Here is a 25,040-nt window from a genome sequence, read left to right on the forward strand (position 1 = left end):
GTGTTATTGTAAAATTTAAGATAAAATACATATAAATGAAAATTATAAAATTATAAAGAAATATTTTAACTTATTAACCATAGGTATAATGTACCCATGTAAAATGTTATGTTGAAATAAAGTGGCAATGTTATTGTGACGTAGGCCCGTGTCACTCTGGGAATAGAAGACCATGTTTTATTAGACCATGATTTTAGTGATTTAATTATGTCATGCTCACAGCTAACTTAAAAACTTATATTGTCCTTCAATATCTTATCAAAAAGGCAATAAAACCTTGGCAATAAATACCAACTTTGACTATATTTCGCTCAAGAAACAGAATTGTGCCAACCTTGATCCATTTCACAAGGTCGATTGGCGAAAATTAAAAAGCTAAGCAATCGAAATCACGTTAAAAACGTTCTAGGGTCATCAGCTGTGCGTTTGACAGCACTTCAAGTCGAGGGAAATTGTCCGAAGGTTTTAAATTTACAGGAAAATTAAAAATAAAGTTGATCGAGTATTGAATCAAGTCAAGGGTTAGAATTAGATGAAAGGATTTATTTATAACTTATATCGATATCGGCCTGTCAGTTACAAAAACCGGACAAGTGCGAGTCGGACTCGCCCACCGAGGGTTCCGTACTTTTTAGTATTTGTTGTTATAGCGGCAAGGGGTCATCCATTAATTTCGTCACACGAATTTCTAGGTTTTTTTACCCCTCCCCCCCTCCTTGTCACACTTGGTCACATTTGGCAAACCCCTCCCCCCTGGTGTGACGTCACATTTCTTCAACGAAATCGGCAAATATTTATTTAATATTTTATCAAAATATTTTTGACAAAAGAAATATTAGTAATTTTATAACCCAAAACTGATTAAGAAATAAAATTAAACGAATAAAAACGATTATCGTTTTAAAACCTTGTTATTTAAATGATAATTAGCGTATAAAATAATTTAAATACATTTTCGGTTACTGATGAAGTTAAAGTGACGTTACAAAGTTTATGACTCCCCCCTCCCCCTTGTCACAACATGTCACATTTTCTTGACCCCCTCCCTCCCCCTAAACGTGTGATGTAATTAATGGATGACCCCCAACAGAAATACATCATCTGTGAAAATTTCAACTGTCTAGCTATCACGGTTCGTGAGATACAGCCTGGTGACAGACGGACGGACGGACGGACGGACGGACGGACGGACGGACGGACGGACAGCGGAGTCTTAGTAATAGGGTCCCGTTTTACCCTTTGGGTACGGAACCCTAAAAAAACAGTGGCGAATAACTGACAGGCTGGTATCGTCCGGCGAACTGGTAATCTGTGGGCCCAGAGATTCCATTTATACCTATTAAGTTTATTACATTTTTAGTCGAGAGACAATTAACATTGAAGCCTTGTGAGTCGAATTTTTATTTGTTGACAATTTTGTCCATTCTTTTCGATTGATTTGTATTTCGTTAGGTTTATTCAAGAAACGACGAAATATAGAAATTTTGATTCAGTCCTTAACAAAAATTTATGAAGCTTTCCTTTGCGTTACGAAAATAAAAAATATCATACATTTTCGTATTTCAGACAAAACATTTTTCAAAATGTTCGCATTTCATGCCGAATATTCGGCGCTTCGGCCGAGCGAGGGGCCGAATATTCGATATTCGGCCAAAACCAGTAATCTCTAATTTTTAGGCCATACTTATACGGTAAGATTGTGAAAAAAATATATCTAAGAGTAAGTATAGTAAAAATATATCTATAGGGAACTCTATCTGTCCACCAAATTTTATTGAACTTTGACGAAAAAACAACATTAATAAATAATAGATTGTGCTTCATATTACCATAAACATCAATGTATTCAAATTAATCTGATCAACAATCGCCATCTAAATTTATAAATAAATAAAAAATCTGTTACCTGCAGTAGCGGCTCGGGCACCGGGATCTGCCAGTTGAATTCGAACCTTTTCGTCATCGCGTAGAGTTCAAATCAGACTGGCAGAATCAACGAGACATCTTCGAAGAAATCTGCGAAAGAAATAGATCTTATAAATTATAAATTTAAAAATAGCTGGAAAAAAAAATACAAAGTTAACCTCGGTTCTCCGAAATACTTTGCGCGAGGGAAGTTGAACTGTAAAATCAATATGTACTAATATATGTATTATAAATTCGAAAGTGTGTCTCTCTCTAACCTCTTCACGCTTAAACTGCTGAACCGATTTGGACAAAATTTGGTATGGAGATAGTTTGGGCCCCGAGAAAGGACATAGGGTAGTTTTTATCAATAATAACCAATCATCATAGTGATTTAATGACGTCATTTTATTTTTAGGGTTCCGATAGGGTAAAAACGGGACCCTATTACTAAGGCTCCACTGTCCGTCTTTTTGTCGCCAGGCTGTATCTCATGAAGCGTGATAGCTAGACAGTTGAAATTTTCACAGATGATGTATTTCTGTTGCCGCTTACAAATACTAAAAAGTACGGAACCCTCGATGGGCGAGTCCGACTCGCACTTATCCGGTTTTCTTTGTTTAAAGTTTCGCACAACAATCCCCCGATTATATTCTGCTCGTAACAGGGCTCAGCCTGTACAAATAACAACACCCCTAACTGTACATACGTGGACCTTATTACAAGTGGCATAAGGTCCACTGTTGTACAGATAACAGTGTGGCCGTATAATCAAAACATTTCAGTTATGCACGTTCGGTATTTAGGCTAAGTGGAAATTTATACCCCATTAAATATTAAACGAGCCTTAGACATAACTAAAATCATTAACGAAAATGGGGGAGGGTCCGTTTTATGGAGGAAATTCCAAATTGTTGCGGATTTAAGGTCTTTAAGAGAACACTTGTGAAATTAGGATTTTGGGAATTTTACACCTGGTACCTGGTGGTTAGGTAAATAAATAAATATTAAGGGACAACATACACAGATCAAACTAACCCCAAACTAAGCCAAGCTTTGAACTCTCGCGTTTTGTACACATATTTTATTTAATTTATTACACAATTATGTGAATTATGGTCTTTCCGTGACTACAACTGGTGCAACTCAGCTGAAATGTCGGAATTTAAGGTAAAAACAATGAAATTATATCGCGGTAGACCCGTTTATGTAATTAAATAAAGAGAGTACACTCAGAGTCCTCTCTTAAATGACGACAACGCGCTTGCAACCCGTCTGGTGTTGGAGGTGTCCGACGACGGTAAAGGTCTGTGCACACCGGCTGTGTGTGCGTAGACGTGCACGTGCGCGTTGTAATATACAGATCATTATGAAAGATGCCACACCGGTTGCGTGACGTGTGCGTGCGCGGCTCCAACATTTTAGCGCACACGCACGTGGACGTCTACGCACACACAGCGGTGTCCTCTGGCCTTAATTGCGATCGTCTGACAATACGTCATTCTCGTTTGCCTCCTTTTTTTTACTAGCCTGTGTATGTCCCACTGCTGGGCAAAGGCCTCCCTCTCTCCCTTTCCAATCCTCCCTCTGAGCAAGATCCCGCCAATCCCGCTGGAATGCATCCAAGTCGTCCCGCCATCTCTTTCTCGGTCTGCCTCTGCCACGACTACTCTGGGGATGCCAGCTAGTGGCTATTTTGGCCCATCTGTCATCATCATGTTTGCCTCCTATATCATAAAAAACAATCCATAGCATTCTAATTAGCCGCTCCTTTTGTCTGCCAAATTATAATTGTTCGAGTTGAGTTAGAGTGCGTAGGTGAAAACGAAAATACAAATTAAATACTTATTAGGTATCACACCTACTTTTCCTTTTCGAAATTGGGTAGGGTATTAAAGTCTCATGGGAGTTTTATAATTGGAATTGTGTTGCGTATGTGTATTGTGTAATGGCTCCTCTACACTATCGGCGATGATAAACGATGACTGGCGAGTACAATATCTTAACTATGCCGTCGTTGTACATTTTAGAAGTAAGCACTTTCGTTAAAAACAATATTTCCCTTTTCTCACAGTACACTCGTCCATCAAACTTACGACCCAATACTTATAGATTAGCCCGCCCTAACTCCAACATGAAAATGATCCACTCTGGTCCATTTGCTATGTCAGTCAATATTTATAATAAATTACAAAATCAATACAGGTAGAAACAAACATAAATAGATTTAAAGTGCAATTAAAGCGACATTTAATTAGCATAGCATATTACTGTATCCAAGAGTTTTTAAATGAGAACTATTAGATGTTTTAGTTTAGATTTAATTAGTTTTACGTTGCTATACCCTCGCAGGGTTCATGTTAAAACTGTACTTAGCCCTATGATCCTCTGTACACATGAAATGCAATAAAATATATGAGTATGAGTATAGTATAGAGGGCATATTCGGCATTCCCCGCGAGTCCTCGTCTATCGCAGGGCTCTCCAAACCCCGGCCCGAGAAGCGTTTTAATCCGGCCCGCCGAAAGCGGTCCAATCCGGCCCGCGGGAGCCAGGCTCCAGGTGTTCAGCCCTAACAAGCAGCAACCAGAACCCCCTCTTGCACTTATTTTTTGGCCACTGTGTGTATGTGGTGACCACTGTGACCACATATTGTCTCGTATGCTTCATCTATATACGAGTGATCTTTACTCGAAGTTCAAGTAGACTGGTACTAGTTTATTCAAGTGGAGTAGTGCTACTTGAGCTTGGCGCTCCACGCTTTGGGCCGAGGCTATTGGCTGGGGGGCTTCTTTAGTTAGGTTAGGTCAGCTCGCCAAACGTTTTGACTTATTCAGTCCTGAATCGTCTGCAACGTTTCAAAAATATATTTACACGACCTTATTGTCAGTGTAGAGGAACGTTGGTTTATAAAGATGTTTGTAAATTCAACCGTACCTGCGCTGTATAAAAACACTTTAGCGCCGGAAAATCTTATCTTACTGAAGGCTTCCGAAGATCTGGAGGGGTACGTCGACCCCTGAACGAGGTAATAAAAACATCCGACCGTCGACCCGTCTTTACCTGCACCAGCCTTAGAGCATTTAGTAACTGGAGACGTCATGGCTGTCATTTTCTATACGAAACAGTCTGCCGATTTTTGCGGGGGACGGGACGTCAATTATATTGTACTTCTACATGATTTGTACGTAACGTACAAATAGCCATGTCAGTCCATACAAAAGTTTGCACAATTGTGCAATTTTCGGCAGAGGGGTAAGCTCTTAAGAGCCAACGGGAGTGGTCATTTCTTCATACAAACGTACTCCTCGTTTTCCTCCGTGGTTTTTGAAGCTAGAGCAATGATTTTTTCAACACAGATTAATATTATCAATATCTGTGTCGGACCGTTTTGCTTTTTTTGATATTTTTGTATTTTAAGGCGCTAGAGCCCTTCAAAAATGGCCAAAATGGCCTAATTGACTATGCCGCAATGAGAGGCGTGGCATTCAAAACTGATATCAATTAGCCAAGAAAGCAAAACGGTCCGACACAGATAATTTCATAATCATTTAGATTTCCAAATTTGCTTACGATTGGTTAAGTTTTGGAGGAGGAAACAGAGGAGTACGAAACCTCGATTTTTGAGATTTTTACGCAGGATTTTTCGCCTTGTCCTTATCGCACTACTTTTAGGTGCCGCTTCCGTTAGCGAGACGGGTATATTTACCTAAAATATTTAAAACTCAGCTCCTGTTTCGTCTTAAAGGTGACTCCAGTTATTAAATGCTCTAAGGCACCAGCACAGTTAGCTAGGGATATATACATATCATACTGTGCACGTGAAATCTTATTAAGGTTCAGCACCTCAAAAGGAAAAAACGGAACCTTTGTAAGATCACTTTGTTGTCCGTCCGTCTGTCTGTCAAGAGAATATCTCGAGAACGCGTGGAGGTATCAAGTTGAGATTTAAACCATATACATACTCAGGTCCCTTGAAGCTGTGAAAAAATCAAACTTCTAAGTTTACGTAAAAAAAATACGGCCGTTTATGCCGCAAAAAAACGTATATTTCGACACTCTCAGGGGAATCAAAATTGATAGGGTACTTCCCGTTGACCTAGGACTATGAAATTTGGAAAGTAATATCGTCTTTCACTACAAATACAGTCAAAAAACTGTAAATTTGTAAAAAATATAAATAAATAGTTACGAAACCTTCGGTGGGCGAGTCCGACTCGCAACTGGCCAGTTTTTATGATATAGGAGGCAAACGGGCAGACGAATCACCTGCAGGTAAGCAATCTCGGGCTTTAAGTGCGCTATTTGTCCAACTTTGCAATAATTAACCATTTTCCTTCCATTTAGTAGCTAATTCAAATAGCTAATTTTGTATTCAATTAAATTAGTGATATTTAGTTATTAATTGTATTGTGATATGCCTATTATGTTAACTTTTTCAATTATTTCAATTTGACATTTTATATTTATTTAAATTTATGATTATAATGATGAATTTGCACGCTTGCATACAAACTAGGTACACGGTCTGTAACACTATATATTGTAACATCCCCATACTGTATCAATGCAAATAAATAATTTCTGATTTCTGATTTATTCCGTAGAAGGGGATGAATACACAGAAGAATCACTGCTGAGGTCTCCAGGGAAATCAACCCCAACGTCTAATAGATTGCATACACAATCTACTTAAGAAAGGTCAGAACATAAACTGTTTATCATAATAACTGACTTATTAGTTACTGGCTTGTGCCCGCGGCTTCGTCTGCGTGGGATGATAATGATTATTGATAAAAACTATCCTATATGTCCTTTAACGGTCCTCAAACTATCTCCAATATCATATAAAAACTCAAAAATGCGCGTTTTCCCAGAGATAAGACCTAGCTAGATCGATTTTTCGCACCCGAAAGCCCCCACATAGCAAATTTCATCGAAATCGTTAGAGCCGTTTCCGAGATCCCCGAAATATATATACCTATTTATACAAGAATTGCTCGTTTAAAGGTTCAAGATACCAATAAGATACCAATTCATCTAAAGGATGACTCACGCTAGACCGGGCCGGGCCCAGGCTGAGGCGTCCGGCATGTCATTTTCAATGACGGCTGATCGGTGATCACGTGGTGCTTTCCATAGAAAACGAAGCGCCGGAAGCTCCGGCCCGGCCCCGGCCTAGCGTGAGTCATCCTTAAAGCGGTTCAGCGGTTTAAGCGTTAAAACTGTTAAAAGGTAAGAGACAGACTTGTGACTTTCCAATTCACGAACATTTCCAACAACTTCACCCCAATGCACCTCAACTATTTTCATTCCACGCGAACTTTTAAAACGTTCTATTTTCCTCCCCACAGCCGGTCAATATCGGTTGCGGAAACTTCGCAGCTAAGTGGGAAGTTCGCAACTAATGGCAGCGACCGCAGTTGCGGAACTCACACTTACAAGTTTACTGGGAAAAGTTATCTTGGTGACAGCCGAGCAATACTCGTATTCTTAAAGGGCATTGTTTTGAACAGATATAGTTCATATGTTATGTAGTATAATACCTATAATAATGGTAACATATTTCGTCAATAGGCCTTTGGATACGGGTATACTTAAGAGCCAACGGGAGTGGTCATTTCTCCATACAAACGTACTCCTCGTTTTCCTCCGTGGTTTTTGAAGCTAGAGCAATGATTTTTTCAACACAGATTAATATTGTCAATATCTGTGTCGGACCGTTTTGCTTTTTTTGATATTTTTGTTTTTTATGGCGCTAGAGCCCTTCAAAAATGGCCAAAATGGCCTAATTGACTATGCCGTAATGAGAGGCGTGGCATTCAAAACTGATATCAATTAGCCAAAAAAGCAAAACGGTCCGACACAGATAATTTCATAATCATTTAGATTTCCAAATTTGGTTACAATTGGTTAAGTTTTGGAGGAGGAAACAGAGGAGTACGAAACCTCGATTTTTGAGATTTTTACGCAGGATTTTTCGCCTTGTCCTTATCGCACTACTTTTAGGTGCCGCTTCCGTTAGCGAGACGGGTATATTTACCTAAAGTATTTAAAACTCAGCTCCTGTTTCGTCTTAACTTGTGTGGAATTAGTTATCCGGATAGCATATGCAAGTTGCAGAAAGAAAACATTCTCAAAACTTTCGCAGTTTCTAGGAATTTTCATGAGAAATTCTCATGCAAGTTTCCACTGAGAAAGTTCCCGTTCAGATTAGGTGTCATTGCACTCATTGTTCTTAATTGTTGACGACTTCCTTTACTCTTTGGTGAATATTTAAGTGCCATAGAAATCGAAACTAACTGTACAGTAAAGTAAGAAGGTTTGGCAAAACGAATAAACGCGCAGAAAAAAAATACCGAGACCATTTTCTGGAAACATTGCAAATTTATAATTGGCACGTTGCTACCTAGAACAAAAATGTATCAAATCACCAACAAAGTCGTTACGCAGGCTAAATTACCCATTAATTGGGGTAATACTGTGGCGGGGCGCGTGCCCACGTGCCTCTTACGTAAATGGTTACGGTTACTGGAAAGGATTGGGCGTTCGTGGACCAACATGTGCACTGGGTAGGAGCAGAAATAGGTGAGCGGACGACGCGTCACATTTTAAACACGTAAGAGATAGACCAAGAAAAGTCTGCAGCGATTTTGATAGCCCACTCAGTGCAAGTGTCATTTGAAACGTCAAACTTATATGAAATTATGACGTAAAAAAAAACACTTGCACTGTGTCGGCTATCAAAATCGTTGCAGTCTTTTCTTGGTTTAACTTTACGTTCCTTTTAACGGCCTAGTTAGTAGTGACCCTGCCTAAGAGCCTGCAGTAGTTACTGCAGGCTGCAGGCTTTAATAAAAAAATAGAAGTGTATTTTTCTGCCGAAAATACGTCAACCTATTTGAGACAGCTAAATAGTCGCGGTACTAATCATCTGTTTGGCTGTTTAATGGGCCTGTGCCTTCATTTGATATAGCCATTTCAAGTTTTAAAAAGTTCGGAACTCGACAAATAATGTAATTTGTATGCAACATTGCAGTCCCAAAATCCTGCAAAATCAGTTACTCCAGTTGGAGTAGCCTTATAATATGTCGTATATGCGTAAAAAAATGTCTGCCGAATTTTACGGGGAAGTGAAGAAATATAAAATATAACACAGGCAAAAAATACTCATAGATAATGAGATTAATGAGTGTCATTAAACAGGTACATTTAAAAGGTCCTGGGTTCAAATTTTGGTACGGGCATTTATTTGTGTGTTCATCGCAAATATTTGTTATTTAGTTATGGATGTTTTCTACATATTTAAGTATTTACCTATAGTCGCCTAGTACTCACAACACAAGCCTTCTTGAGCTTACTGTGGGACTAGGTACATTTGTGTATTGTGTATGATTGTCCCATCATAATATTTATTAGATTATTACTATTCTTTTTTTAATGTAACTCCTGTGTTCCTGTTGACATATTTAGTATGTAGTCTGTGCCACCTGAGAGCATATGCACAAGTTGACCGACTTAGAAGTTGCACCGAGAGCCATATGTAGTGAAACAATTATATGCAGATGCAGTACGTTGAGCGAAATAAGCGGGAACTATTTAAGTTGCTGTCTGAAAAATTTCCAGCTGAACGAATTTTTTTTTAAATTATGTTATATTACAAATTGACCGGCGATTGACCCTAGTCACACTTGATGGAAAGTGAAGACAGAGCCTAAGATGGAGCTGACCAGTTCAGTAATAGCCTATTCATTCATATTTGTCAGGGAATACGGATGGCGGGAGCGCATTCCATTCCTTAGCAGGCCGCATCGGCACCTATCCTTTTTCAGAACACTTTCTGCTGATAATAACAGAAAGAGGTATACAAGACGTCTACTGACGTGGGAGATTTTTGCCGTAGGCAAAATTAAAAGTGGGAATATGACAAGGACAAACGAAAATATCGCTTCTTGCCATATTCTCTGCCACGCCTATTGAAATTTCCATAAGACCATCCCGTCCCGACGTTGCCATCTCTGTATCGTAAGTATACGGGCTTTTAGTGTAGGTACTTCTGTGACTGTAGGTTTGCCTCATGTTGGTGGCACCACAAGTCGCTTTATATTTCAAGTTGAGGTACTGTACTGTCTTCTAATACTGCGTTTCGCTTGAGATGGGATATGATCTTAATAGGATAAGGAACTAGGTGCAAACTTTATTACAAGACGTCTCAGAAGTGTCTCTGCGAGTGCACTAATTGTAGGTATGGATCGGCTTGACTATATACATAATAAGAAGATCTAGAACTTTTTCTAGCAAAAACGAGAAATTGATAACATAAATATCGATATAAAGTTATTTGGTCTCAGACTCGCAGTAGGTACTATTTTTAAGAACAAAACATTTATGAGCCATTTTATCGAATAACTGATAAAATGTAAATGTCGCTTTTCGGTGAAGGAAACCGGACTAATCCCAATAGGGTCTAGTTTACCCTCTGGGCTGGAAGGTCAGTCGCTTTCGTAAAAACTAGTGCCTACGCCAATTCTCCCATGATCCATGGCAAAAAAAGGAATGGAATGAATGGAGGAAGAAATGTCAAATGATTTAATTTTCACTGTCAAGGAGTATACATATAGGTACCGTCGCGTCTTCCGGGTAATAAATTCTAATTCACGCCGAGTCAATAAATTCTTATTACTGAGCTGTTAGCGCTGAGGGATTTGGCGTTTAATGTATAAATAAAAGCTTTGCTTTACCATGGTGGTTGTAAAAATGGTTTCACCACAAGTAGAAATTTTAAATTTATAAACCCTTACAGCCGTTACAGCCTTACAGCCCGTACATGCACGCGCCCGGGCACTCCCTAAAAACAAACATACTTAGGTATTAAATATGATTGAAGCATCGAAATTTGACTTTATCGATATAGGAAAGGAACTCCCAGCCTGTCAATAAATTATGCCTCCTAGAATCCGAAGGTCTGTTTCATTAAATCTGCATGACATTTTCCGTTCGCTGACTGCCTATCACGTGTGGCCAAAACGGGGCTTTTATCTTTGTCACGCGCTCACGCGACATTCGTCTATCACATTACCTGTATAGCGCGTTTAAAATCCAATTGTCCCAACGGCATTACAGAAGCCCCTTAACGCGATTAGACCGAGAGCCCGACCCAAGGCCGAGTAATCCATTTAGACAAGTAGACGCAAAACAAATCATGATTAGATACTGAAGGTTAGGTCCTAAGGGATAGTGTGGAAGCACATAGGTAGTATGATCACTATCTGGATTATGGTATAGACGCGGAAAGATTTCATTCACAAATTAAGGATAGGTACAGGGCAAGAAAGGCTTCCTTTAAAGTTGAAAATTCTTGACTATTTTTAACGTTTAATATCTGGGTTCACACACATGTTGTAAACCAGAGTGAGGGAATTATGTAGTTTGTGTGATTGGCACAACTATGTGTAAGGAACACACAGCAAATTATTATTTACTAGTCTAATATAATCGCCCGAGCAGACACATTCATAACATACACTTTTCGTCGGGTAGTTACACAATCTCTGTTTTGACATTTTGCTTCTAGCCGTTACCCGCGACCACGACCAGTGAAACCTGTGTCGAAACGTCGGTAAATAAAGGTAATAAAATAAATTCGCGATAGACCCGGTTGTAAATGTGATTTAATATGTGTTCAAAACGCGAAAGTTTTAAATGTTATAAAATATTCAAAGTTTTTAAGATAACGCGGGCGGAGGGTAATCGGTTTATAAATGAGAGGTTATCGTGAGATTATCTATAACACCATCAGATTAGCGAGCTCGTTCGCTGCAAGCTTCGGATTAGCCGGATATCCGGCAGCGGAGCTTTAGGATGGAGCTTCGAAGTAGAAGTAAGGCAGGGACAAGCTGAGCCCACGCAAAGCAACGTATGCAATGCATTGGACCCTGAAATTTGTCATACGCAACGCAATGCAATACAAGTACGTCAACCGGGGTGAATAAGGCTGGCTGGGGTGAATAGGGACAAAACTTTAAATGTGATTTACCTAACCATTTCTTAATAATGGCCCACACAAACTGTTTCATACATAATCTACTATTTTCAATCGGATGATTCATTTGGTGTGGGTAGTTATAAAGAAATTGTCAGGTAAATCACATTTTAAGTATTGTCCCTATTCATCCCAGTCTTCCCTATTCACGCCAGATATCCCTATTCACCCCAGCTGACGGTACCTATGTTGCAGGGTGCAGATTACATAATGCATCGCACGTTGCGTTGCGTGGACCCAGTTTGCAAAAAATTATCATAAATAACAGATTTCTTCGTAGCTAGAGGTAGGTATATAAATAAATAATGGACGTATTGTTTGTGCTCCTTATGTATCTGCAGGGGGGCAATTTAGACTGCGGGTTAATTTAAACTTATCGAAATATCTTCCATGTTTTACATTATTAACTAGATCACACACAACACATCTTTTTCGCTATACAGGGTGTCCCATAAGTGACACGTCACAGTGACACTGGAGATAGACCAGGCCAAGAGGACCCAAACCAACTTAACATGACCCCAGTAAAAGTGGCACGGTTTTCGAGTTATTGCCAAATTAAGGTTTTTCATGAATTTTGACCGTTTTTAACATTGTTAGTGCCAGTGTGCACTCGGAAAGGTCTCGAAGTTAGTTTTTTTTATGTGTACGGCATCATGAATAGTTAATTAAGATAACAAAATAGGCATTTTATCAATAAACAATGTAAAATGCAAAAAAGTACTAGTTTAATCTTGAATTAAATTCACAGCGAAACATTAATTTCGACTATGACCACCTGTCGTGAAAAAAGTGCCACAGACAAGTACAAGACAGTGCCAAGCGTATATCTGGACATATATGGCACTCTAGTTAATAATGTAAAACATGGAAGATATTTCGATTAGTTTAACCCTTTATAAGGCAGAGACGATTTGGAAACCACTTAGTTAATAAACATTTACGGAGAAGAACATCCTCTTTTTTATTTAACTATAATGGTATTATATAGCGAATATATCAGGCTTTCTTTCCTCATTCATACTTTTTCGGTCAGTATTTAATTTTAGTGTAATTAATTAATCTATAGTATGTGGTCAATTTATGCAATATGCCTGTCAAGGGAAGCAAGCTATCGTCATTGTTTCCATTATACTATTAAAAATATACACGTCGCTGTATCTAATAATTTGAATTATAGCTCTTGCAATTCACGATGGCGAGTGGCGAGACTCTTATTGGTATGATGACAAGGTCTAATTTTGATAAATCCACTCTCCATCGTGAATTGTAACGGGCCACAGGTTATAATTTTTTCAGTGATATTCGTATATTATTCCTAGTATTCCTACCCACTACAAGATACACAATAATGTTCGATTTACCGTATATAGTTAATTAAACGCCAGTCTGTACAGAGCACCTTATGTTTGTTATGTCAATGTCAGTGAATAGGTGTATTGGAAACAGATCATCTGAAAACCCAAGTGCACTAACAGGCTGAGTGCATATATTGACCACGTTTTTCTTAATCATTTAGTTTTTTTTTGCCGTAGATGTGTTCCCCAGTGCATTACAAACATGGTAGTGTATTTAACTTTCACGTAGCATATCTGTAGAACTGGGGCCTTATAAAGGGTTAAATTACCCCGCAGTCTAAATTGCCCTGCACCTTATCTATAGTTACATAATATCATTTCTCGAAACCAATAGAACAAAGATCCATGAGGTGGTATTTTATAGGTGAATAGAAGGTGCGGGCGGCGAGCCCCCGCCGCCCTTAGTCGTCCTACCCCGGCGCCCCCGTACCGCGCAGGCGAGGACTCATTTAAGCGGTCGGTCTATAGTATCCCTTTGGGATTAACTTAGTAAACACTTTGTCTTGACGTACGAACTGACCTTTAAAACAGCAATAACTATACTTAATCTGAGATCTCGCTATGCTGGTGGTTTTGAGCCGATAACAAGAGTGAGCCCTGAAGGCAACAAAATTTGACATCTTGGATTAGCAGAGAAACTTAGCTGTGTCGTCGAGATTTTGGAGATGAGAACGGACTTAAACGAATTATGTAATATTCTGTTGATGTTTAGGTTTAATTTTCTTGTCAAATGTTATAATTTAAAACCGATAATTAGGACGAAAATCGTGTTTCTATAAAAATAGAGAAAAAATAAGCTTACGAGTGCTCACTCCAAACATTAATAAAAAACAACGGGTTGCACTCCGGGAGTGCCGGCAGAAGTGAAAACTCAATGACATTGTAACAGTTTTTCGATCAGGTCACGTGTCCGTCTTACGAATCTTACGGTCACGTGACCTGTCGCGAGTTTAACATTTTTTCCCCCATCACAAAAAGTGCACAGCGCCGCTAAAGAAGTTTTGGCTTCAAAAATTCATTTATAATAAGTTTTAATTGAACATCGTGAGGAAACCTGCATACATGTCCCCAATCCGTATTGGGCTAGCGTGGGGACTAAAGTATAGCCAAAGCCCTCTCGCGCATGAGAGGAGGCTTGTGCCCAGGGTTGGGCAAAATACTGGCTTCCACGTATTTCAAATACAAATTACAAAATACATTTTTAAAAGTATTTGAAATACCAAATACAAACTACTTTGGTGACTGGTATTTGAAATACAAAATACAAATTACAGTGTTTAAAATAATGTATTTCAAATACAAGATACAAAATACTTTTCTTTTTTTTTTGTTTAATCATTTAGTTTTTTTTAACGAATATCCTTTCCTAAAAACTTATAGGGTCATTGCGCTTGTTTTCGTCCACTTGACGAAATTTGAATATAAACCTACATTGCTGCACAAATTTGGACTGATTTCAATCCTTAGCTAAACAATATATCTGTCTACATATAAAACATACATTTCGCAAATAGTAAATTAAAAATGAAATATATTATATGCTAATCTGTCAAGTGGTCGAAAACTAGAGCATGGACGGAAACTACTACAATGACTCTATCCCCTGGCTGTTGACGAAAAGTTCTGCGCAGAATAGCTCGCGCAATGTACCTATTTGCGCTCGTACAAGTCGTACATTATATTTAAAAAAATGTTCCATTTTAGGATCATAGAATTTAATAAAATGTATTTTGTAGAAATGTATTTTGAAGCTTGAAGTATTTGAAATACAAAATACAAAATACATGTGAGTGCAGTATTTGAAATACCAAATACAAAATACTTTTCCAGGTAGTATTTGAAATACAAATACAAAATACTAAAATGTATTTCAAATACATGTAATTGAAATACTGCCCAACCCTACTTGTGCCCAGCAGTGGGACGTATACAATAGGCTGAATTATTTATTTATTTAATCGAGCTTTACGAAAACTATTTCTAATAAGAGTTAAACTACCTAAGTATCATGTTTAAACGCGCTTAAAACTTATTCAATTATAGGTATTTTATGCCCTCTTTTTAAGGCTGCCAAGAGGTGAATCCCGGATTTGGAAGTTTTTGTTAGGCGGCTTGGAGCCCAGTCAATTTTGGGAACCACTGCTTCAGAGCAAAATTGCAAGTTTATGTTTTTAATTATTAACGTGCCTGTAAGGTGTCCCACTGCTGAGCAAAGGCTTCTTCCCCTAGACTTCCAATCCTCCTGATTAACTGCAGCATCCGTTCAGTTGCTGAGAAATGCGTCCAGGTCGTCCCGCCGTCTCCTCTTAGGCCGACCCTGCCGGCGTTTACATTGTGGCACCCACTCCCGTACATGGCCTGCCCAGCCCCACTTTAGCCTGGCGGTTTTGACCCCAATGTCGACGATGCCTGTTTTGGTGCGCAACGTAGTGTTTCGGATCCGGTCAATATTTATAGTATATGTAGTAAATATATAGTATATTTAAAGTATAATTATCTATTTTTAATATATATACCTAGAGCAACAAACCCTAGAAAACAACACTAACTTACAACACGGAATCAATAGGTACATTACCGATGCCCCTGGATTACCCACGGTTTGTGACAATATGGGTATTGTTCAAATGCTCATTGTTCAGAGTATTCAGCTTGGTCAATAATAAATGAACGTGCATTTTTGACTGTGACGATCCGTGAAAAATACCATCGGATTCAAGGTTAAAATTGATGTGAAAATTTAAAACTGTTCTAATGTCGTCGGTCACGTCGAGTAGCTCGCAGTCTCGGCAACAAACCGACCTATTCAGAAAAAGGTTTGACGAGACGAGAAGGAAGCAATATGTACACACTCGTTCTCGGCCTGTTTAGGGGTCTTTCGACGAGTGTGTACAGCCGGCGTAAAAAATACAGTAAATAAGTCCCACTTCAATCACTACGACCCACTAAGAACGATCCGAGTGGGTCAAGACGATCCAATATTTCAGTTTTCTGTAGAAAGCATCACGTGATGACTGATCACCAGATATAGAATACGAAGTATCGGACGCCGAATTCAAGGCATAAAAAATTCTTATTACTTAAATACAACTCGTAAAACTAATTGTAAGTTTTCATAATACGCTGTTCTCAATTCCACAGTACTCTGCTATTTTCGTAAAATAATATCAACAAATTCTTCGTCCGTTCATTTTATTCATTCACTTTAAGGAAATTCTGCGTGCAACGGAGCGTCTCCGGAAAATGGCGGGAAAGCGAACGAATCAATCAAAGTGGGGCCGGGGACTTAAAAACTGAATAGAGAATGATAAATTTAAGGGGCTTTAGCAAAAAATAAGAATGTGGCGACTTTAAGGAAAATAGATATTTAATTTTACTTGCCGCATAAAGTAGACATTTTCTACCTAAGGTAGTTATTGACTTATTGTATTAGACAGGGTTGTATTAGACAGGGATAGGTTTATAAGTTAAAAGGGAAGCTTACAAAACATCACATCCTGTAAAATAATTAGTACATTACGATACAAGTGCGAAAAGTACGTGTGTTTTAAATCGATACCAGTTGCGAATTACCTTTTCGCACGTGTATTGTACAACGTTTTACAGTACATATGGCTCTTTAAATTTTCGACATACGCAAGTATAAATAATTATACAACTTTGTTCAGCGATCTCTGACTATCTTTTAACTCTGCGGAGTCAATAATGGGGGCAGAATGCCAGTCACTAGGTCAGGAATGCCTTGATAGTTGTAGCGCCGAACTTCAAAGAACACGAGGCGGATCATGGCGGTTTCTTAATTTATGACAGCACTAAATCCCGCTCTAATGAGAAGCTAAATCAATTTATAAATATAGGTAGCCTTGCGCATTCAATGTTTAGGCCAAATTCTTTGGCTGGATAGAGCGATCAATATGATAGATTTTTTTATACCACGACAGTGCAATGGCAAAGAAATGTACGCTCTAAAGGGACAGACGTCACCGATAGTTGGATGTGATTTTCGTGGCTCATTTGTTTTCATTCAATGGAGTACAAGTTTTTTTGTAGGCGAAAAGAAACACTCTTCATATTTAATTTTTATAAATAATTAATGTAAATTATCGTTGGTTTTTAAAATCTAAACATTTTCCGCATTCTTTCTGCTGTTATTTTTACACATTTTACCCCTAATGTTTCCCTCGAACAAGCAAAACGGTTCGACAGATGTTTGCCAATAAAGTTGTTGTTTTGTTCTAAAGCAAAACAGTTCGACAGATGGTTATCAATTTTGTTATTTTCAATTTTCTCCCAAAGTTTGAGATTCCGGGACAAAACTCTAACTCTTTTAGTGACAGCTGTATTGTCACGGATAGGAAATCTTAACCTTCGTAGCATTGGAAAATCTGAGTAGAAATTAGCATGTATTTTAGTAGACTATAGGAATATTACTCCCAAACCGCTTCTGTGGTGGTAAAGATAAGAATATGCAGCATGTTTACTATTTGAGAGTACGTCGTTTTAAGCAAGGCTTTCGTCCGCTAGTGCTAAGGGTTGTCAAAACTTTCTGTTAATTCTGATATCAAATACAATGTCCTTTCTATGGTAACAATTGCTCAATGAGCACTAAAGTCAAACCTACACACAGGTTAAGTAGGCTCTATATATTTTTTCTGTTCGCGAAAAAGAAACATCGGTAGAAGAAATACTGGTTTTGGTTTAAAACTACGTCGTCGTGATGTTACAGATTAGGCTCCACTATCCTTAACTCCTTAGTTTTCATGGAAAGAAGAGCCATGTTTTGATTTACTGCGTGTGTTTGACTCGTTTTCATGTCTACATTACAATTACATACCCTATTCTCTGAAATAACAAAATTACATCTAGACGTGAGAATGAAGTTTTTTCCTTTTCAATTGTGACAAGGTGACAACCCTAGCTCGCACTTAACTATTGCATAACTCGTGTCTTTATGCTTAAGTAGGGCGCTGCAAGTGGTACACAAAGGAGCCGTTTAAATGACTATCACTATACACCGGAGTTATACAGAGTGGAGCCGGTGCAGGAGCAAAAGTAGGACTATCTCCAATTGGGTCCTACGACAAAATTACTGTCCACAGGACAGTGATTGTGTTTTTCCCTGGCGTTGTCCCAGCTTTTTGCCATGGCTCATGGCAGCCAGGGATCCTTTTGGCAACTAATCCCAAGAATTAGCGTCGGCATTTAATGTTTACTGCGACTACCGTCTGACCTCCCCAGCAAGGCTAATATGGACGCCTATTTATCATCTGTCACCATGCCTGTCTAACAAGTATGAAAGTGCGAAAGTGACACATGGCAAGTGATAAAAATGCGATCCGATATCCGTGCAGAGAAAAAACCAGGCTTGGGATTAGGATTACACCGGTTTGCCTTCACCGAAAAGCGACTGGTACCTAATTATCTAAATGCGACGTATGCAAACGGAACCAACCCACACAATACTCATTGAAAATCGAACCTTAATGTTAAAACAATGTAGTAAACATTTGAATGAGTATTTGGTGTGGGTTGGTTCCCATTTGCAAAAATACGTCCAAGATATCGTACACAAAAGTTAAGAAAAACTCAATGTTTGAAACCAGGGTTTGAAACCCGCGACCTCCGGATTGAAAGATGCACGACCTCACCGCTAGGCTACCAACGCGTATTCATGCAGTGCACCCACAGAACCAAGATTGTTATTGTCATATTATGTACTAGCTGTGCCTGCGGCTCCGCCCGCGTGGTCTTCGGTCTGTGTCAGTAAGCGGCTAATTACTAATCCTAATTTCTCTCCCTCTCTCCTGGAGGCGGAGCATGAAGTAAAGTTGACAGATGGATATGCTAGAGGACTGCAGTCCAGATAAAATATTTTACAATTAGGCACCACTAAATAAAACTACACTCCAAAATCAATAGATTTTTTCGCCCTTATTCAAATTTTACACGTGATTTAAACGACAGAGTAGTAGATGTATATCGGACGATACAGTAAGGTATACGCGCGCGAGCGAAAGCGAACCGGCCTGCCTGGCTAGAGCGCCACTCAACGTGGTCTTCTTCAGACTCCTGAGGAAGACCACGTGCCCCTTGTAACCTCAATGCGTTGCGAGACTTTCGCGAATGATTGAATTTTTTTCTGGAAGGCGGTAATGCGAGTCCCAAATCGTTTGACTCCGCAAACGACCAGTGCCGTTTTGATGCCCTAAGCATTTCTAGACCATGGTGCCCCCTCTCCCTAGGGTCATCGAGATTAGGTACATTGAATTTTTTTGGTTAGTTGAGTGACGTTCATTGTCGCATTACAGCTGAGAATGGAAATTAGTCACATCATTTTATCACGAAAATTGACAGTGCTGCAGTAGTAACGTTGCAACAGAGTAATGCTGCTGCAGTCGCCATACCTTAGAAAGTAATTGAAAACGCGAGCGACGCGAGCGCGAAAATTTTTCGATATAAAAACGCAATTTGATAGACAGTTGTATATTTTTACTTTTAGCAAAAAGAATAGATAGTATAGAGGGGTCCTGTCATTGTAAATTTTGTACTCACAGTAAATTTACTGCCATCTATCGACACACGACTAAAACTCAAAATGAAAACGTATAAAGTTATCAAAAAATATATATATATGGATAAATGATTTTATTATTTTTATATCATTTTGATCCATGTTCATTCAACTAATATCTATGTGTTAAAATTGTTAAATATGAAACGGTGTCGTCACGCCATCTAGCCGAGGATAAGCTAAAGGTGTGTGCGCCATCTATTCGAGAATGACTTTTGCTTCAATTCCGAGGCACGTTTTTTCCTTAGACTTTATTCGTCTTATACGAAGTTAGATATGTCTTTGCTTTTAGTATGGAAATCAGTCACATCATTTTATCACGAAAATTGACAGTGCTGCAGCAGTAACGTTGCAACAGATAAATGCTGCTACAGTAGCCATACCTTAGAAAGTTATTGAAAACGCGAGCGAAGCGAGCGCGAACATTTTTCGATATAAAAACGCAATTTAATAGACAGTTGTACATTTTTACTTTTAGTATGGAAATCATTCACATCATTTTATTACGAAAATTGACAGTGCTGCAGCAGTAACGTTGCAACAGATTAATGCTGCTACAGTCGCCATATCTTAGAAAGTTATTGAAAACGCGAGCGAAGCGAGCGCGAAAATTTTTCGATATAAAAACGCAATTTGATAGACAGTTGTACAGTTTTACTTGTAGTATGGAAATCAGTCACATCATTTTATCACGAAAATTGACAGTGTTGCAGCAGTAACGTTGCAACAGAGTAATTCTGCTGCAGTCGCCACCCGAATGTGACTTTTATCATATCCTATAATGTTATTGTAAACGCGAGCGAAGCGAGCGCGAAAATTTTTCGATATAAAAAACGCAGTTTGATAGACAGTTGTACATTTTTACTTTTAGTCCCAGAAGGGATGGGACGTTATTAGATGGGTACTTGTAGGTACCTACTCCACGACTGCAATGCTGATGCAGCCTGCGCTTTTTTTTGCCTACGGTTTTGGTGCCCCCTAGACGCGTGCCCTAAGCAACTGCTTATTTTGCCTAAAAGGGTTAATCCGGCACAGCAAATGACAGAGGTCAATGTTTTTTTTTTTCAAAGTACCCACCTTGTATGAAAATTGGATAATTCATGATGCAGAAAATTAATAATTTTAAATAATTATGCAATTATATGCGTGTTGATAATTATGTGTGTTTATTTTACCACTATGTAACTATGTAAACTCATTTTTAGTTTTCTTTATTAATTAATGTTTACTCAGTTCCCCAAAAGACTGTGCAATGATTTATTAATTTACTGTCGTTTAATTTTGTTGTATTATTAATTTATTAAATCAACATAATTATTCAATTATTTTTGCTGATATCCGTACCCCCTGTTCTAAACTTAGAGTTAATTTGGCAAAATCTTTCCTCGGTAGCTTATTCATATCACAACGTATTAAATTCAGCTCCATCTGTTAGTTTACCAGGTTACTCAATAGTGGTAGCATATATTTGAAGAAAGTTTGCCCCTCCTTCCTAAGTAGCGCCATAAGATTCAGGGGCAAACTTAAGTCAATCGATTGTTGTGGCTACCCCCCATTTTAGGGGTTAAATTTTTATAGCCTATAACCTGGCCGGGGATTTTCTCGACAGATTAGTAAAGTTTTCATCAAAATCCGTTCAGCCGTTTTCACGTGATGCGCGTTCAAATAAACAGACAAACAGATAAACAGACAAACAGACAAAAATTCTAAAAACTTTTGGAACGTGTTCTGTTATCGATTCTAAGTATCCCCAGCCAACTTTTTTTCAAATATCTTCCATGTACAGACTTTCGACCCTCTTCAGCTTTATTATATGTATAGATTAATCTGTGTCATAATATTCCTGGCGTTGTCCCGGCCTTTTATCCCGGCTCATGGGAGCCTGGGGTTCACATGGCAACTAATAATTGGTGTTAGATTTAACGCTACATTTATTATCCGTCATTTAACCCAGAAATCCGGGTGCATTCGGCAGACGTATTCCGCCCAATCCCACTTGAGCTTGGCGGCCTTAACACCCACATCTACGATACCAGAGTTATAATACCTAACCGTGAAAATTTAAGTTCTCAAATTGCGGGCATCTTAGTCACTCTAGTTACGCCTTGATTCACCCTTGAATGGAGTAAAAGAGAAAGATTTGAACGCAGTTTTGGAACGCAGTTCGGTGCAAACAATCAGGCACAAAAAGTGTCTGCGAATCTCCGGCAGATCTGTGCCTGACTTCAGACAGCTGTGACGGACAAGCCTGCACGTATATCTAGATATATAAGCGGACAATCCAGTAATACCATTAGAGTAATCACTGTAATTGCACAAAAAATGTTTTCGAGCGAACTGATTTCCGGCAGATCTGTGCCTGACTTCAGACAGCTGTGACGGACACGTCTGCACATATAATGTATATCTAGATATAAGCGGACAATCCAGTAATACCATTAGAGCAATCAGCGACGATAAGGCCAATCGTTAAGGTGCATTAGGCTGATGGGAGGATGGATTGTATCACGCAATCTCAAGGAAGGAGACCAGCGGAAACAAACGATTATATCATGGATAGCGATGCTTGGCAATTCTCAATATTAGCACGATGGGTAAATAGCAAATTATACTTAAAAACCGGGCAAGTGCGAGTCGGACTCGCGCACGAAGGGTTCCGTACCATAATGGAAAAAAAAACGGAAAAAAAATGCAAAAAAAAAAAAACGGTCACCCATCCAAGTACTGACCACGCCCGACGTTGCTTAACTTTGGTCAAAAATCACGTTTGTTGTATGGGAGCCCCATTTAAATCTTTATTTTATTCTGTTTTTAGTATTTGTTGTTATAGCGGCAACAGAAATACATCATCTGTGACGTGGACGGACGGACGGACAGCGAAGTCTTAGTAATAGGGTCCCGTTTTACCTTTTGGGTACGGAACCCTAAAAATGTAGTGCATAATTGTCATCATCAGTATTTAAGAGCTATGCTCTTGTCGGTGGAGTAATCGCTACTCTTCTTATTGTATTCCATCGTATTTTCTCGGAAACGTTCAACGTCTACGTCAGTACTTTTTGTACCGAGACTGACGAGAAATAGCAAGACACGTTCGTACGTTTCCGTGAAAATACGATGGAAAATGATTATGCACTACAACTGTACATACATGATGTGCAAGTTTCGGAAAGTTTAAAAAAAAGTTGGATATAGGCGGAAACATTAGGAAAATTTCATAGGACGTTAAGGAAACTTTCATTTTGGAAACAAAAATCTTCGATCCCGATACTAAAATATGTAAGTTCCCGAAATTATTTAATGCGGAAACTTCGCAATTTTGGAAACTTACGCTACCTTATTAGAGTTATTAGGCAAATGACTATTATTTTGATCTCAACACATAGGTAATAATCGGAAATCTATATTTAGGTTATTAATATTAGTTTATATGATTAATAGGTAAACAAAGTATTTATCTCATCACGCTCTTTTCAAGCTAAATTTAATTATTTGTCCTTGATTTTAACAACAGGAAGAACTGATAAGCGCTGATCCGTAACCCAGTCAGAACCTACAACCCGCTTAAGGTATACCTACATTCAGATGTCAACTACATCAGGGGCCCATTTACCGAATGTGTTGCCATGGTAACCCATAAAATTTGACAGTTCGTGGACTAATAGTATTAGGGGCCCATTTCTTCCACAGTACGGATATGATGGTCGTTCTTGTCTACGTGACAGCGTGATAAAACGGTATCTGTCACTTTCAATCGCGCTCTATTAAAAAGTGACGGATATTTTGTCACGTGGATGAAGCCATCCATAATAGGCCTGCAGTATTTGTCTAATATTCTTCGTGTGTTGCCATGGTAACCCACATGACTTGACAGTTCGTGGACTAATTTAGTCTTTATCACTGACTCTACTTTTCTTTCAGCTGTATCTGCCAATTTCCTGCTAACCCATTCAGCGCTAATGACGACACGTTGTCGTTTTGCCTCTACGAAGCATTTCCGCTACATACTCTCATGAGTTCTCTCTGCAGCTGACTGTACACGCTACACGACAAGATTTATTGTCAACACGTGAACACAATGTTATTTGATCCATTATATAACCATCGTAAAACATGACAGTAAAGCGCATCAGTCATAAAGTAAAGCTAGTCGCACGCAAGGGTGCGTTTAATAGCAATGACCTTCGGTCAAATGACAATAAAGATGTATTATTTATCGACATTGTCATAGAGAAAAAAATACATAGAGTGCTCACATACATCAGTTTTAGTACCAAAACGACTATTATTTTCGTAGTCGACATCTAGCATCGAGTAGCGAAATTATCAAAAATGCGACTCGAAAATGCGACTTCAATTCAGTCGCGCATGTATTTAGCTTGCACCTGACAAGTTTATAATGAACGCCTATAGCTCATTAAACTGTATTCATTTATTCATATTACTGTCTAGTAATTACCTTGTAATACATTATGTTAAATAAAGAACTTATAAAAGAAAACTGAGATGCAGGGGTGGAAAAATTAAGTTGTTCTACTGCTAGGACCTTCCCTTCAGACAAGACATATTTTCTCCTAAATTCGGCTCTGTCGTATGCATTGGTTGATGTATTGGTTATAGGTTTTTTTTTTATATATAAAGTTTTCTTTTTTATATAAAGAGGACAGAATATAAAGAATGTAAGAAGAAAGCAAAGCGTGCAGTTGCTATAGCCAGAACAGCAGCACAGGACCATTTGTACGAGTCTTTAGATAGTCCTAAAGGCGAAAAGCAGCTGTACCGCCTAGCCAAAGCGAGAGAAAGAAGTTCCCGGGATATGTCTCATATAAAATGTGTGAAAGATGATGCAGGTAAGGTGATTACGAAAGACGAAGCGATAAAAGAACGTTGGAAAGTCTACTTCGAAAGGTTGATGAATGAGGAAAATGAATGGAACAGGGTACTACAGCACAGGATGATAAATATGGGTGCAGTGAAAGAAATATGTATGGACGAAGTAAGAACGGCTGTGAGAAGTATGAAAAATGGGAAATCTGTAGGACCAGATGATATACCAGGAGAGGTATGGAAGTTACTGCGTGAGGATGGATGTAAGTGGCTGACTTTGTTCTTCAATAAGTTGTTGCATGAAGAAACCATTCCCGACGAATGGTGCGACAGTTTGCTG

General features: G+C 38.7%; 1 protein-coding gene across 2 annotated transcripts in view; it reads right to left on the reverse strand.

The window, feature by feature from the left end:
* The window catches only part of LOC134797041 (1-phosphatidylinositol 4,5-bisphosphate phosphodiesterase), a 115,420-nt gene that overhangs the window by 67,666 nt on the left and 22,714 nt on the right, over window positions 1–25,040 (reverse strand). For both annotated transcript variants that reach the window (XM_063769256.1, XM_063769255.1), the window contains exon 2: window positions 1,907–2,016. In XM_063769256.1, coding sequence (XP_063625326.1) covers window positions 1,907–1,963 — 57 coding nt within the window. In that variant the 5' untranslated portion in view covers window positions 1,964–2,016. The remainder of the gene's footprint in view (window positions 1–1,906; window positions 2,017–25,040) is intronic.

The sequence above is a fragment of the Cydia splendana genome, chromosome 14, assembly GCF_910591565.1.
Source record: "Cydia splendana chromosome 14, ilCydSple1.2, whole genome shotgun sequence".
NCBI lineage: Eukaryota > Metazoa > Arthropoda > Insecta > Lepidoptera > Tortricidae > Cydia > Cydia splendana.